Source organism: Dicentrarchus labrax, unplaced genomic scaffold (assembly GCF_905237075.1).
Source record: "Dicentrarchus labrax unplaced genomic scaffold, dlabrax2021, whole genome shotgun sequence".
In the NCBI taxonomy this organism is placed as follows: Eukaryota; Metazoa; Chordata; class Actinopteri; family Moronidae; genus Dicentrarchus; species Dicentrarchus labrax.
The window spans coordinates 3,945,736-3,961,697 of NW_026136708.1; the positions used below are offsets into that span (position 1 = coordinate 3,945,736).

The window sequence follows — 15,962 nt, forward strand, 5'->3', positions numbered from 1 at the left end:
CAAGGGACTTGCATTTTAGGTAGTTTAATATAATGAGAAATCCTATAACTCCTTGTGTGTGTTTGTGCATGTGCTTAATCCATCAAACACAATCACCATTTGAGGTTATCTCTTTTAATTAATCACTACAAGAAAGTATTTTAAAGCAAATAAACTTCAAAATTCAAAACAGTAGCTGCCATACAATAACATAACTATCCACTTCATCCTGTTTGGTGGTTTTCCCTCTGATGTCCTTTGGCTGCCCTGCCTCAACTCTCTGTGAAAAGGAATATTATTTCAGTTATCAGAGAACAAATGAATTCACAAACACTCTTAGCACTTTTGTTTTATCTTAGGTTTTACCTCACTGCCTTCCAGCAAGGCGGGACCATTTGTGGGAATGAAAGTCTTTGAGGATGCCCTAAGAATTGTTCTTGTCTGTCCATAGGTAGACACTGTATATGATGAATCTTGACCTGTAGTAGCTGGAGTCAGATAGCAACTCTGCTAAACTTCCTTCCTATTATCAGCACAAGATTGACCCATTTTTCTCCAGTTTGTGTATAGTTAATGATTTGGAGGAATTTTAAATTTCCTTAGAACATTGATCAGGCATTTGTTTTCCTGATATTTTAGGAACATTTATACAATTATCTGTCTGTAATGTGTATTTCCTTTTAAATTTCATCATAAATATGTAATAGGCTTCTTTTTGGACAAATTCTGTGTTTCTTCTCCCTGAAGCTTGCCCATTGTTCTATTAGCTCTTTGGTTATTTTAACTCTTTGTGAATGCAGGTCACAAAAGAGGCTGTTTATCAGACAGTAAAGGCTCCATGAATATAGCTTGTGTTCTGGTCTTTAAAGTTTATATCTTAAAAAAAGAATCTAATCTTTAAAAATAACATTAAAATTTTTATTTTCTTGACAGTAATTAATGAAGCACTGAGATATAGGCCTACTGTATATTTTTACACCGCTTAAAATCAAGAAGGCCTCACAATCCTCTGTGAAGCTTTGGTGACCCATCATTCTAAGGTTACGAATACATAACTATTCTTATTCTCTGGTGATTATACACTAAACAGATATACCTGTGAATATTATATTCAATTAATGCCAATAGATCATCCTAAATGTTACACACAGGAGTATTTGATACAATACCATATACAATATCTCATGGGAGGTATATTGCTGGAAAATAATAACTTCCCATATATTTATTATATTGTTGCACACCAGATGGGTGGACAATCTTGCATTTACTTCTCTGATATATTGTTTGTTTCATTGTTTTGACCTAATTTTGTCTTTCTGCAAACATGCACTTCAAGTAGATGTATTCATTATTGCAAGTAAATATAGATAAAATAAACATTTCCTCAAAGAGGGATACACGTTTGAAAAGTCATCAAGTTTAATATGATACATTATTTTTTTGAACGGTCCCTTGTATAATGCAGACTCTCTTATTGCATTCAATTTAAAGCAATACCTTAGCTACATATTACATTTGTTTAAAACCAAATTTTCCATGAATCCATAAGTGTAATAAATCCCTATAAGAGTTAAGAAAAAAGTTTTTCATTAATTACGAAATTCTCGAATTGCAAACATGAGCAATGCTTTTAGTTTAATTGATCATTTTCTTATATTACATTCTATAAAAGTGAATAACCACATTGCTGTGAGACAATTTATCCTTGTTCCATTTATTGTTTTGATTCAGAATATACAGTAATTCAATTAGAAGGTTCCAATACACACACTGCACTCCTTTCATTAAGTTATTTATACTTAGAATTACATTAAACATGTATTACCTGCATCTAGCCACTTGGTCATAACAGCTTTGAGGTTGTGAAATTGCCATTGAATATTTGTCCTGAAATGATCATTCTGAAAGCAGCTCGAAACCAGCTGTAAAAGAATCCATAAACTAATGGATTAAGCATTGAATTTGACCATCCAAGCCAAACAAGAGTTTCAATAAGAGGTGATGGGACTGAATAATTAGTCACAGGATTAAAGGTTAAAGAAAGAAAGAAAGGAGTCCAACAGAAAAGGAAAACTCCCATAACTATAGCCAATGTTTTAGTGGCCTTTCTCTCCATCTTACTGACAGTTGCTCCAGACTTTGTGTTCTGGATGCTGCGTGCCTGTCTCTGTGCAACAAGAAAAATCTTCAGGTAGATACAGAGCATTATGACTGATGGGAGGTAAAATGAGACAACAGAGCCAATTGTATTTGAATTTGGAATATGAAATATGAAACACCTTCCTTCACAGGTAGTATGCTTAAGTCCTACAAATATGATGCCAAATCCAGATAAAGCAGAAACAGTCCAGCTCACCAGGATCATGATCACAACAACACGTCCATTTATCTTGGTTCTATATGTCAGGGGTTGACACACAGCATAATATCTGTCAATAGAAATACAACATAAGTTGAGAATTGATGTTGTCATTAGTGAGATGTCAAAGCTGCGTCGCATTTTACAAACTAAATCCCCAAAATACAAACATGACTTAACAGACAGTGCCATGTTGAACTGCAAAACTAAAGTCCCAACAAACAGGTCAGCCACAGCCAGAGACAGGATGAGGCAGTTTGTAGGAGTGTGGAGCTGTTTGAAGTAAATTATGGAGATGATTACAAGCAGGTTTCCACAAATTGTGAAAATAGATACAGTACTGCCAATGAACATATATAAAATCATGCGTATTGTCGAAGGGGTTATTGCCATTATGCAAGAGGAATTTCCTGATTCCTCACAGAAATGCATGATTTTAACATTATCTGTCTTGTTGATTATTTCAGGTTCCATGCTTTCTGGATAGAGAAATCTTGTAACACAATTCAGTTTTCAGTAATTATAATTTTTAATGCAGTTACATCTGAAGTACATTTACAATAAGTCATATTTAAGCAAAAGAAAAGAAAAGAAAAGCTTTCCGGGACAAGTAGTAGTGATTGAAATTTTCAGTTGTTTTGGGAACTGCACAATCTTTTATACCATACCTGTTAACCAAGAAGTAATAGCTATTGCATGTACAGTATTGTTGTCATTATCTCTTACTATACTGTTTCTTTGATCCTCTCACATACATAAATATCTCCAGCTTGTTCCCTTAATGGATGTTTGCTAAAACCCTTCCCTGAGCTGTGATTGTCCAATCATAGATTAGCAACTGTAACTAAGTACTGCTGGCACAGTTTTGGATTTCTCAACATGAAGTGGTGTGCATGGGGAGCAATACATCTAAAGAGTTTGAAGGGTTGCACTTTTTTTATTTTCCCTTTTGCATATTTAGCCTTCCCAAATCGAAAAACTCTTAAGTCTATGGAATGCAATGACTTGTATAGCATGCCAGGTTAGCCCACTCCTTGGTCATTGGTTCCAATTGGTTTCAACTCACTTTTTGCTATAGCAACATTTCAAACTAGCAAATGAGACCATAAACCCATTCAGAAATTGTTCACTGAGGTAATAAATTAAGTGTGAAGTAGGGTCATTTTCCCCATAAGATTCAATACTACACGTACACTATTTGTATAACTGGAGTACATTTCCTTGTATGTGCACACATACCTGGCCAGTAAAAGTGATTCTGATTCTGATTCTGATTCTGATACTATTGGGCTTAGTTTTTGCAGGCCATGGAGCACCTGCTGGCCGTTAGAAAGTCAGCTGTGTTGGTTTCACTTCACAAACCCGGAATCAGCATCTACTAATTATATGGGCATTACCATCTGCAGGACTAGACTGGAGATCAGGTTTGAGACATGTCCTGTCTCATGTCCCCATTGATTGTTTCAACATGTAACCAAAAACATGATCGTTCCCTAACTTTTACCAAGTGCTTTAACTTGCTGAAACATAAACCTAAAAATGATCATTTGAATTTAGTTGCTACAAGCAGATATTTTAGGGAACATTGTCAGGAAACAGTTTGCTTGTATGTATGGACGACTTGCAACACCCATTTAGTCCATATATTTCCTTACATAATTGTGACTTTGCAGCAAAAACAATGCTGTCACACAGCATTGACTCAAGAGTATTAGTATCCTAACTTAGAGTATATTCAGTATATTCAGTTTGTCTCGCACAGTTTGTTTACAGTCTGATGCAATGATATGATGCAAGCTCTCCTATTAGAGGTGTGAATGACTGTTAATTCTTTGGTCCCAGAGCTGCTCTGGTGGTTCACTGAGCTCTCCTTGGCTGTGTTGTATAAACAATCTGATTGTCACTAGGCAATTATGTAATGTTTATGTGTAAAACAAAGAACAGCTGAGTATGACATGGTTAAAGAGTCAGGGTCATGTCAGCTATGTCAGACATTTTCTAAAAGCTGACAGGACGTCAAAAGCAAATTTGAAATCTAAGATTTTAATGCCTAACTTGTTTCACAGCAAAAATAAGCATCAAATTGTCCGTATGATATTATGGACAGACTTTCCTTTTTAAACAGCTGGCAATTGTGTTGTATGGAGTTGGGCATCGTTTTCTGAGATAACTTTTGTGCCTCGTCTTTCTTCTCAGGCAAACCTGGCATGCTGAGAGCAGACAGCCTGGCCTTCTTCTCCAATGGTGGCGCTAAATGAAAAGTCAGGGGATGACCAAAGTCAATAGGATTCATCCTCTGGGGACCATTAATATCTAAAAAAATTAACTGAAATCCATCTTATAGGCATTAAGGTCCGTCCTAACCAGCAAACATCTGTATAGGTTGATTGTGCAGAACCTTATTATAACCCATACTTATTATTCAGTAGTTTACCTCAAATAGGTTGACTGTCCTAGTGCCAGTGGAGTTAAGGGGACAACTCTCGAGGAGACAAGAACTTGAGCAGGCATGTCGGTAAGATACGAGCCTGATTGTCCAGTGGAACTAGCCGGCTTCTTGCTAGTTCGGGCAGATAGGAAGAAACAGAGCGGTAAGAAGTTGGGAGGAGTGCTTGCTGTCTTTGTTGACTCCAAATGGTGTAACCCAGGACATGATATTATAAAGGAAACAATCTGCACACCTGAAATTATACTGCTGACCATTGAGTTGAGGGAATACTATCTGCCCCCAGAGTTTTCAGCTGCCATTGCTGTCAGTGTTTACATCCCTCCATCAGCAATATTGTTGCGCGCCTGTGACGTCATCCACTCCACTGTAGCAGACCTGCAGACACTTCCCAGTGCACTCACTATAATAAATGGAGATTTTAACCATGCCAAAATCTCAAGGACTCTCACCAACTTCCCTCAGTGCGTGACCTGCAACACTAGAGGGGATAAGTCCTTGGACCTGTTGTATGCCAATGCAAAGGAGGCCACCACCCTCCCCCCTCTTGGCAAATCTGACCACTACCCGATACAGCTTACTCCTACATACAGGCCTGTTGTTAGGAGGAGACAATCTATCACCACCAGAATTGTGCAGAAGGGGGATGACATCAAGGGTCTCAGCACTTTTAGCCACAGACTCATCCAGCCCCGAGCCTCAAAGCGCTTTAAAGGCTCATTTGTGACTCCACAATGCCACAGCACCCAGTACCTCCCACCTCTGTTTGCTGAACTGTCAACCATTAACCTGCCAAGAACAATGTTTTTTCTTTTATTTGCACAATATCTTTACCATTGCACATGTACAGTTATCCACTCCAGTTACCCATCTGGACCATATTCAACTATGTTGTATATAGTGTATACATTTTATATTTTCTAGATTTTTATTATATTTGCATTTCATTTATTTTATTTTATTTGCAGTTTGCAGTTTGCACTACATTCCCCTGTCCTGCTGTGCCTAACTTTCTCCTACAGGGATCAATAAAGGGACATTATTTTTTATTAAATATCAGAACTGATTCATCAGTGGTTCATTTAGTGCTCGTATTGAGGCAGACTTTAGGAAGTGCTTCAAAATTCAGGTTAAAATGAAAATCTCATTAACACATGGAGATAATTGGCTCAATGTTGATAAAAAGAATAAATCAATTCAGGAGTGTAAGAAACTGGCTGTGGGATCCCTTCCCATACCCTAGGTGGTCTACCCAGATACTGTACATCTGCCCTGTCTCTATGACTGCTACAGATACAAAGGTCCCATTTACACTTGTGTTTTTTGGTGTGCAGATGAAAATCCAGAGATGATTTAATACACTTTCATTTATACTTTGGCCATTGGCCGGATAAAAAACTTGATTGCAATGCCAATAACTAGCAGTTCTATAACAACAAAAGTTTAGCTAGATAGCAGTCATCTAATATAAAACACATTGTAACATAATTTCCCAAGAAAGTGACCAGGAGGGAGTCCATGCAAAGGTTACATCTAAAATAAGCAGAATTTATTAAAACTAAGGTTAACTCATGGTGTTTGTCGATCAGCAGTGAAACAGTGAATGGATGTGTGGTTGCTGTGTTATGGAGGTGTTGAAGGGGCAAACCAAGGATAGTGATGTAGGGTAGGCTGTAGGAAGGGACAGAAAGAGTGAACATATTGGCCAGCTTTTATAGCAGCCTAAATGTATTACCCCAATCCATTGAGGCTGTGGTGGCGGGGGCTGCAGGGGATACCGAAAAATAATACTAAAGTTAATTAATGTAATATTTTACACCTCCAAAAGTTCCCACACACACTCAAGATTCATACCGGGAAATTGTTTAAAGTAAAACAGCAGTCATCCTGATAAATCCTGTTTCCTCTTTTAACATTATAACAAGTTTGCTGCTTAATATTTATTATTTGATATTATTTGATATTTGCTACATTAACATTACTTTGCGCATGAAAACACTTCAAATGACTGAAAGCATCCTTTCTAATCATTATAGTAAATTAAGTAAATAAACACTCATAGGCTTAATACAACACATAGTGATAATAAAAAAAGCTTGTAGTGCTCGCAAGAAAAGGCACAGGAATAATTACTACCGGCAGAATGCGTTTATGTTATTTGTTCATTATGTGCATCTGTATTTATTGATATTTCAATTCTAAATTAATTTTGCAATAACCCAGAATATGATTGTGGTGTCTTGATTTCAAAGGGAATCTAAACAAATCCAACCTTGTGGCAGGTGTTAAGAACAATATAGAAAAAGACAGTTTTCTCCCTGATGATCTTGTTCGTTTATGTAGGTAATATAGCAGCATACATTGAGACAAAAAGTGTTGCTGTTGTTATTTTTATTTATATAATTTATATTGGCTACATAAACATTTACAAAAGTATAGACAGTGTACTGTTAGTGGTAGTATAAAAAAAATTATATTTCAGCATTGAAATGTTTATTGGCATGTTAAAATCTAAACTCTAAATTAAGTAAGGTAAGTAAGCTTCAGTAATAAATTCAGAGTGTTTCATAACTTGTTAAAAAATCCTTGTTTAAATAATCAGAACAGTCTTGAGTTAGCAAAGTCACCTCGGAATATTTTTCCAGAAATTATCATTTTAAAGGCTGATCGGAACCAGCTGTAAAAGAAAGCATATATAAAGGGATTCAGCATGGAATTTGACAATGTAAGCCAGTTAAGTGTTTCAATCACAGGAAGTGGAGGGGTTTCATGAGCTAATGGCAGAAAAACAATACAAAGAAAGTAAGGAATCATACATAAGAGAAAAACTCCCATAACTATAGCCAGAGTTTTGGTGGCCTTTCTCTCCATCTTACTGACAGCTGCACCAGACTTTGTGCTCTGGATGCTGTTCACCTGTTTCTGAGCAACCAGAAAAATCTTCAGATAGATACAGAGCATTATAATTGCTGGGAGGTAAAATGAAAAAACAGGCCCCATAGTGTTTGCAATTACAACATCAACTGAGCACATTTCTTCACATGACCCTTGACTGAATCCTGCAATAATGATGCCAATTCCAATTAGAACAGAAATACCCCAGGTCACCAAGATCATAATCACAACAACATGAACATTTATCTTAGTTCTGTATGTCAGAGGCTGACACACTGCATAATATCTGTCTATGGAAATACAACACAAGTTCAGAATAGAAGATGTACACAGTGATACATCAAAGCTGTCTCGTATTTTACAAAATAAATTCTCATTAAACAGACATGAAGTTACAGAGAATGCCATGCTGAAAGGAAAAACTACAACTCCTACAAGCAGGTCAGCCACAGCCAGAGACAGGATGATGTAGTTGGTAGGAGTGTGGAGCTGTTTGAAGTAAATGACGGAGATTATTACAAGAAGATTTCCACATATTGTGACAACAGACAATGAGCCAAGGAAAATATATACTGATAGACATATTATGGAAGGGTTACTTGTAAATACGTAATTTGTATTATCTGATTCATAGCAGGGATGTATTTCATTTATGGTGTAAGTCCCGTTGGCAGTCAACTTTGGTTCCATGCTTCTCGATTTCTGCAATAATATTCTAAAATATTAGGAACATTTAAAAGATATTTTGTTCAGCATGTATGTACAACTGTAACAACAACAATCTTTAAAGAAAAGACTTAACATTTAGCTTTTTGCCTTACCTAATAACTCCTCAGTACAGTCCATGCAAGGACCGTGTCACTGTGTCACTGTGAAGAACCTTTGGACTTGGTACAGCATTTATCAATCCCTATCTCATTACCCAATAAATTAAGACAAACTTTGGTAATCCAATCAGATGTAGGTACCTACATCGTGTTTGCATAAGATACAAAGATACAAAATGATGAATAATGATGCGCCAGCTGTGTGTGTTTGTGTAGGTAAGTGAATGCTTGTTTGCAAGTGTTTTAATGTCCAAAAACAATCTTTTAAAATTAATTTCCTAAAACCAAAAAAAGCTCTCAGCCAAGAGGCTTCTCCTTAAAATCACATAATAACGTACTATTCTTACTAAGCACAACATCAAATGTAGTATGTAGTGCGTTCCAACTTCATTGTATGTGGATTTTTTGCAAGTGAGAAATGTCTGGACGTAGACTGCATTGGCAAGAATTTTTGAGTATGTGGCATGAGCACATACTCAACTGTCCCAAAACCCATTGCATCTCCTCAGACTGTTCCATGGTGTTCCTGTGACGCTTCCAGTCATTTTTTTAAAATAATTTTTTTAATGCTATTTTATCACAAAATTCACTTTAGGGAATATTTGAGGTGAGAAGTCAACTATGTAGAATCAGCATATTGGCAGTTTTATAAACATTGATTGCAAATCCTGGTAAGTATAGAAGCTCGAAAAGCGCCTGTTGGGGTAGGTAGCAAGTCCGCTGGCCAGTCCGGCTCACAGACTCTTCTTGGTCAACTTTGTAAGATAACTTACATAAAGTGAAAATATACCAGCGGTTGGTTGGTCCAATCCAATTATCCTAATTCTTTATTCTTCTTTAAATTAAACATGATCCACAAACATTTTTACCACAAACCTCAAGACCTTTTATGCCTTGATTTGATATTGACAGTTTAAGATAGACAGGAAATGGGGGAGAGAAAAAAAGGGGATGACATGCAAGATGGTACCATTCTAGTGGCAGCCTGTTGCAGCAGCTCACATAACCTTCTGTTATTAATTCCATTTGGTGAAGTGAAGCCATCTAGAAGTGTCTTAAACCTGCATTCTATGTCATGGCCAGTAGTGGTCAGCTCCATTGGCTGCAATAACACAACAATATATTCATATAGTGTTATGGAAAAATTAACCAACTTCTCACTTGATTTATTAGCTCAGTAATAAGTCTATTATAAGTTTATTAGCTCAGTCTTCTTCCATACAGCATGATGTTCATTTAGTAACTTAGGGTCCTATTTAGAGTAAAATAGACTATAAAGCAGGGTTTGCTTTTGGGCGTGGCCAGGGGCGCCGTATAGGGGGGAAAAGTTAGGACAATTCCAAGGGCCCATGACTGACAGGGGCCCCAAAAAATAGGTAAAAACTAATATAAAATTATTAAACCATCATCATTCAGTATATATATTTCAAATATAATAATAAAATTAATAATCTCTTTGTTTGTACTTGTTTTTGGCAGTAAAAGTTAAATATCCCCACTGACCAAAAAGTAAACACCCGTATTGACCGACTACCCCTGTATCTGCATGAAATGGTTTGGTCCTGCTTTAGCGCACTTATCACAAAATCTGGTTTTCAAAAAAGGAAAGAGAGAAAAGAGAGAGAGGAAAGACAAAGGAAAGGATGTCAATCTGTAACCCAGTTTTTCACCAAGAAAGGTGGTTAGCCTATAGTCTGTGAGTGGTATTAACCTGTTGGCTTAATGTCCATAGGGAAATAAGATAGCCAGCTACAGACTAGTGTTAGCCTACATTTAATCACCATTTAATCAGTTCAGGGAAACGTTTAGCAACATATTCATATTAAATCATTGTCCCTGCCCCTTTTAACAGACTTAACAACAGATGAGTCAGCAGCACCCCAGTCTCCCCATCACTGTACCCCTCCCAGTCTCCCCATCACTGAACCCCTCCTGTCTCAGTGAAGAAGCTGAGCAACATTGTGTTCAATGACAGGCCAGTTAGCATCATTGCAGGGAATCTGTGGGGATTTCTGTCTCTCTTGCTCTTTTTACCATTACAAAAAAGAAAATGAAATATTTAGTAATGACAGATATTCCAACACATTAATAACAATTATTTTCTCACATAATGATCATTGTGAAATAAAATATAAAAAACAACAACCTACTGTCTGTACTGGATGCTGGACAATAATAATTAATAATAATAATACATTTCGTTAAGAGAATTTTCCATTTTTAAATTTTACACTAAAAATACATTGAGACTGTAAAAGATGGCCTTTAGCACATTTTTTATGGTTGCTTTTAATCTTGCATCAAATAGTGAACTGCATACTGTATGCAGACTTGCATGCATGTACAAATCACCTGCAGTAAATATTGTGCTAGTACTAGTATTGAACTACAAGAAGCAAGACAGTTGCAAGCCTTTAATTAGAGTTATGTAAAGCTTTTGATGGGACAGGCAGGACCTAGAGATGTGGTGACAACAGCTGCGCAGAGGGGGCCCAATTTGATTTTTTTGTCATGGGGCTACCTTGTGATTGACAAGTCATTCATAGTGAGTCTGTCCAGCTCAACGCACCAAACACAGATCAAATTGTCAAACTAGGCAGTGCTGATCAAATATGAAGCAAGATTCTGTCACTGTGTTGCCTGTTTCTCACTTAAAATCGTTTCAGCAACATATTTTAGTGTACTGTTAATCTGTAATACAGATTGTGTCTGACCAGGTAAGCCGCCATTGTTTCCTGCAATGGACAAGTCAAAACTGTGCAGCCAATGAGCGCAGCTCAACTCGCAGTACGTCACCTCTGCTGGCTCAGACAAACAGTAAAGGCAAACCATAAAGCCAAAATTGAGGCTTCAAAACGGAACTCCACAAACCAATGGATGACATCATTACAGGTTTACACTTGGTCCTTATGGATTAGATTAGAGGTTTATTTTTTACATATGGGTCAACTAAAACTACAAAAAGTTAGTGAACAAGGTAACTTTACCTATAGTTACCAAGTAAAGGACCAGCTGAGTTCCAGGTCAAAGTTATTGCTGATTGCTAAATCTGACAGGAAGTTTGGCCATTTTTAATTTACAGACATGGTACTTTAGAAAACTCCTGCTAAAGAATTAACCAGATCGACTGTAAATTGTTCAATGAAAACTCAAAAGCTTTGCAATCTAGCATCACAATGGTCTTTAGTTTGCACGGACCTAGAGTGTCTCTGGAGTGGCATCGAATCAAAGTTTCGCCATGAAAATGTACATGGTGAAATCTGCCCCAAACTTCAGAGGTTTGAAAAGAGTCCCGACCTGAAGACATCTAGATGCCAATATTCACTTACAGTCAGAGGGCCATCTACTGGCAACAGGAAATGATATGTTTTACACCTTGATATTCTCCTCATAGCAGGTTGTCCAGATCCACCTCAAACACTCACCTACTGTGGCAACCTGGCCAATTTTGGCATGAAAAAATTTAAAAATAAGTGTTGTAACTTGGCTCCACATCGTTCCCAGGCCAATTTTGACTCATAGTCATAATGCCCCCTACTGCCTGAAGCCTAATCAAATGTAAACAGAATGTCTAACATGTCTTGTCTCGTGCCCCCTATAGAAAATAATATTTTATTCATTACGCAGTGTGTAATAGTCCTGAAAATTAAAAGCTGTGTAAACAAACCTCTGGTAAAGGCGACCTGTCGCTCCATCTGACGTGGGCGGGGTGCAAGGGCGTATTGAACGCTGCTTGCAACTTTAATTGTGTTTTACATTTGCATCTTTAATGCCTGCACAGCAGGCATGACGTACATCCATGCACTGCTTTCATCGCTAGTTTCCACACCTTGTGGTTAACTTATTTTAACTTTAGTTTGTTTTCAAGCTGCAGTATTTCTAAAAGTAATTTATAAAAAAAAATTACTTTTTGTCATATTTGCAGAAACTGCCTGGGCTACTGTAGAAACATGTATGGAAGTTAAACATGGTGAACTCCATGAAAGGCAACCCCTGGCATTTTTAGATAAAAGAGCTCATTCTAAGGTAAAAAAAAAAAAAACACAAAGATTCCTACTGTCAGGTGATTATACACTAATGAAAACATAACTATGAACATTATATTCCATTTCTGCCAATATATCCTCCTAAATGTTAAACACTGGACCTTTAAACAAAAAAAATAAAAAAATAATATAAAAAAGATTACACCAAAAAGCTTTCTTAACATTATATCTGTGTGTTGTGTTCCTATATTTGCTTCTTACCATTTTCAAAACAGTATAATGTATTTAGATATTAATACATTCTTTTGTTACCAATGTGCAGAAAAAGTTGTGGTTTTAATCTGTTTTGAGTACTTTATTTCTTCAGCAGTTTTACAAGTCTTAAAGGTCCGATGTGTAACATTTAAGGAGGATCTATTGGCAGAAATGGAATATGATAGTAATAGGTATATTTTCATTAGTGTATAATCACCTGAAAATAAGAATCGTTATGTTTTTGTAACCTTAGAATGAGCTGTTTTATCTAAAGAGGGAACGGGTCCTCTTCCATGGAGTCCACCATGTTTCTACAGTAGTCCACAACAAAGAAAGCCTCAAGATAAGGCTTTCAGTTGGTTAGTTTATAGCAGTTTCTGGTTCTTTAAAGCCATAGTTACCAACCTGGGGATCGGGACCCCCACTATGGGTCACCAAAGCTTCACAGGGGGTTACGAGGCCCTGTTAATTTGACTTTAAAAATATATACAGTAGGTCTATATGTCAGCATTTCATTAATTTATGTCAATAAAACTAAATGAAATAGTTTGATCTGAACACAAGCTATAGTCACAGAGCCTTCACTCTCTGAGAAACAGTTAAAACAACCAAAGAGCTAAGAGAACAATGAGAAGAAAACAAAGACTTTGTCAAAAAGAAGCCTATTAAGTATTTATGATATATGATATATATATGTTAAAATCTAAGAAAATACATAACAACAGATAATTGCATAAAATGTTCCTAAAAATATCAGGAAATATCATATCATTCACAGGAAATAATATGCTCAAATTTTACCCAAACTTCCTCCAGTTATTGTGTTCACTGTTTGGATTCATTGTACAGTACAGGGGGCTAAATGTACTTTAGAGTACAGTGTTGCAGCAATTATGGATTTTGGCCATGTAGAACATACTACACAGACAGCAGAGAGAGGCGAAATGATACAGCAACCAATATCACTTTCAAATAACATACAGGCCTTTTATTTTTGTGTTAAGACGGACTTGAAAAATGGTGATCGTGTGTGGAAGGAATCTTTTATGTTTTTCAGTTGTGCAAAGTCAAGCATGATGGCTTCAGTAAACCATATTAGTGATATAATGATATTTGTTACTGAATTACACAGACACAGAAAGTAATGCAAGCTGTTTCAACAGGTTGCCACTCGAGTGACACAAACTTAAAATCTAATAGTTATCTAATAATACCTATCTGTTTGAGGATTATATGGTATACTATGTAAACCAGTATGATGGTTGCACCATCAATCACAAAAACCTTTCGAAACAAACCTTTATTAAAAAGTAATGATGTAATGAATTTCGATCCAAACTATTAATTTCCTCCTTTTGTAGCCTTGTGATTTAGCAATGTTTTTTGGCTTTTTAGTTACTGTTGTTTAAGTATTCTTGTAAAATCTTCTAACACTGCATTGTAATTGTAACAATTCTAATTGTTATTTATATTATTTATATTGGCTATATAAAAATGCACACAAAGTATAGGCATAGAAATTCATATTTCAGCATTGAAATGTTTATTGGCATGTTAAAATTTAAACTCTAGATTAAGGTAGGTAATATAGAGGCTTCAGTAATAAATTGAGATTGTTTCATAATTTGTAAAAATAATAATAATCAGAACAGTCTTGAGTTAGCAAAGTCACCTTGAAATATTTTTCCAGAAATGATCATTTTAAAGGCTGACCGAAACCAGCTGTAAAAGAAAGCATATATAAAGGGATTCAGCATGGAATTTGACAGTGCAAGCCAGTTAAGTGTTTCAATCATAGGAAGTGGAGGGGTTTCATGAGATAATGGCAGAAAAACAAGATAAAGAAAGTGAGGAGTCATACATAAGAGAAAAACTCCCATAACTATAGTGAGAGTTTTGGTGGCCTTTCTCTCCATCTTACTGACAGTTGCACCAGACTTTGTGCTCTGGATGCTGTTCACCTGTTTCTGAGCAACAAGGAAAATCTTCAGATAGATACAGAGCATTATAATTGCTGGGAGGTAAAATGAAAAAACAGGCCCCATAGTGTTTGATATTACAATATGAACTGAGCACATTTCTTCACATGATCCTTGACTGAATCCTCGAATTATGATGCCAATTGCAACTAGAACAGAAACACTCCAGCTCACCAGGATCATTATCACAGTTACATGAACATTTATCTTAGTTCTGTATGCCAGAGGCTGACACACTGCATAATATCTGTCTATGGAAATACAACACAAGTTCAGAATAGAAGATGTGCACAGTGATATATCGAAGCCATCTCGTATTTTGCAAAATAAATTCTCATTAAACAGACATGAGGTTACAGAGAATGCCATGCTGAAAGGGAAAAACTACAACTCCTACAAGCAGGTCAGCCACAGCCAGAGACAGGATGAAGTAGTTGGTAGGAGTGTGGAGCTGTTTGAAATAAATGATGGAGATTATTACAAGAAGATTTCCACATATTGTGACAACAGACAATGAGCCAAGGAAAATATATACTGATAGACATATTATGGAAGGGTTACTTGTCAATACGTAATTTGTATTATCTGATTCATAGCAGGGATGTATTTCATTGATGGTGTAAGTCCCGTTGGCAGTCAACTTTGGTTCCATGCTTCTCGATTTCTGCAATAATATTCTAAAATATTAGGTACATTTAAAAGATATTTTGTTCAGCATGTATGTACAACTGTAACCACAACAATCTTTAAAGAAAAAAATAACCTTTCCATTAAGCTTTTTCGCTTACCTAGTAACACCTCAGTACAGTCCATGCAAGGACCGTGTTGTGTGTTCTGTCACTGTGAAGGACTTGGTTCAGTATTTATCAATCCATGTATCCTGAACCAGACACATTTTGGTGATCCAATCAGAGTTGGGTTTACATTCTGTTGTATGAGATCCAAAACAGTTGTACACCAACTGTGTGTGTTTAGGTTGAACATTATATTCCTTTTCTGCCAATATATCCTTCTAAATGTTAAACACTAGACCTTTAAACAAAATTTTTAAAAAACTACACCAAAAAGCTTTCTTTACATTATATCTGTGTTGTGTTCCTTTATTTGCTGCTTACCATTTTCAAAACAGTGTAATGTATTTAGATATTCATACATTATTTTGTTACCAATGTGCAGAAAAAGTTGTGGTTTTAAGCTGTTTTGAGTACTTTATTTCTTCAGCAGTTTTACAAG

The 15,962-nt window shown here is 36.2% G+C and overlaps 2 protein-coding genes and 1 pseudogene across 2 annotated transcripts; all 3 read right to left on the bottom strand.

The window, feature by feature from the left end:
• Positions 1-1,379: 1,379 nt before the first annotated feature.
• On the bottom strand, positions 1,380-3,131 carry LOC127368530 (trace amine-associated receptor 1-like). The gene is made up of 2 exons (XM_051409447.1): positions 3,010-3,131; positions 1,380-2,614 (listed from the first exon to the last, which is right to left on the bottom strand). The coding sequence occupies exon 2, from the start codon at positions 2,531-2,533 to the stop codon at positions 1,826-1,828; it is 708 nt and encodes a 235-aa protein (XP_051265407.1). The 5' UTR covers positions 2,534-2,614; positions 3,010-3,131; the 3' UTR covers positions 1,380-1,825.
• Positions 3,132-7,161: 4,030 nt separating this feature from the next.
• LOC127368545 (trace amine-associated receptor 1-like) lies at positions 7,162-15,172 on the bottom strand. Its single transcript, XM_051409462.1, has 2 exons — positions 15,133-15,172; positions 7,162-8,123 (listed from the first exon to the last, which is right to left on the bottom strand). The coding sequence occupies exon 2, from the start codon at positions 8,088-8,090 to the stop codon at positions 7,386-7,388; it is 705 nt and encodes a 234-aa protein (XP_051265422.1). The 5' UTR covers positions 8,091-8,123; positions 15,133-15,172; the 3' UTR covers positions 7,162-7,385.
• Positions 14,277-15,948, bottom strand: LOC127368533 (trace amine-associated receptor 1-like; annotated as a pseudogene).
• Positions 15,949-15,962: the final 14 nt, after the last annotated feature.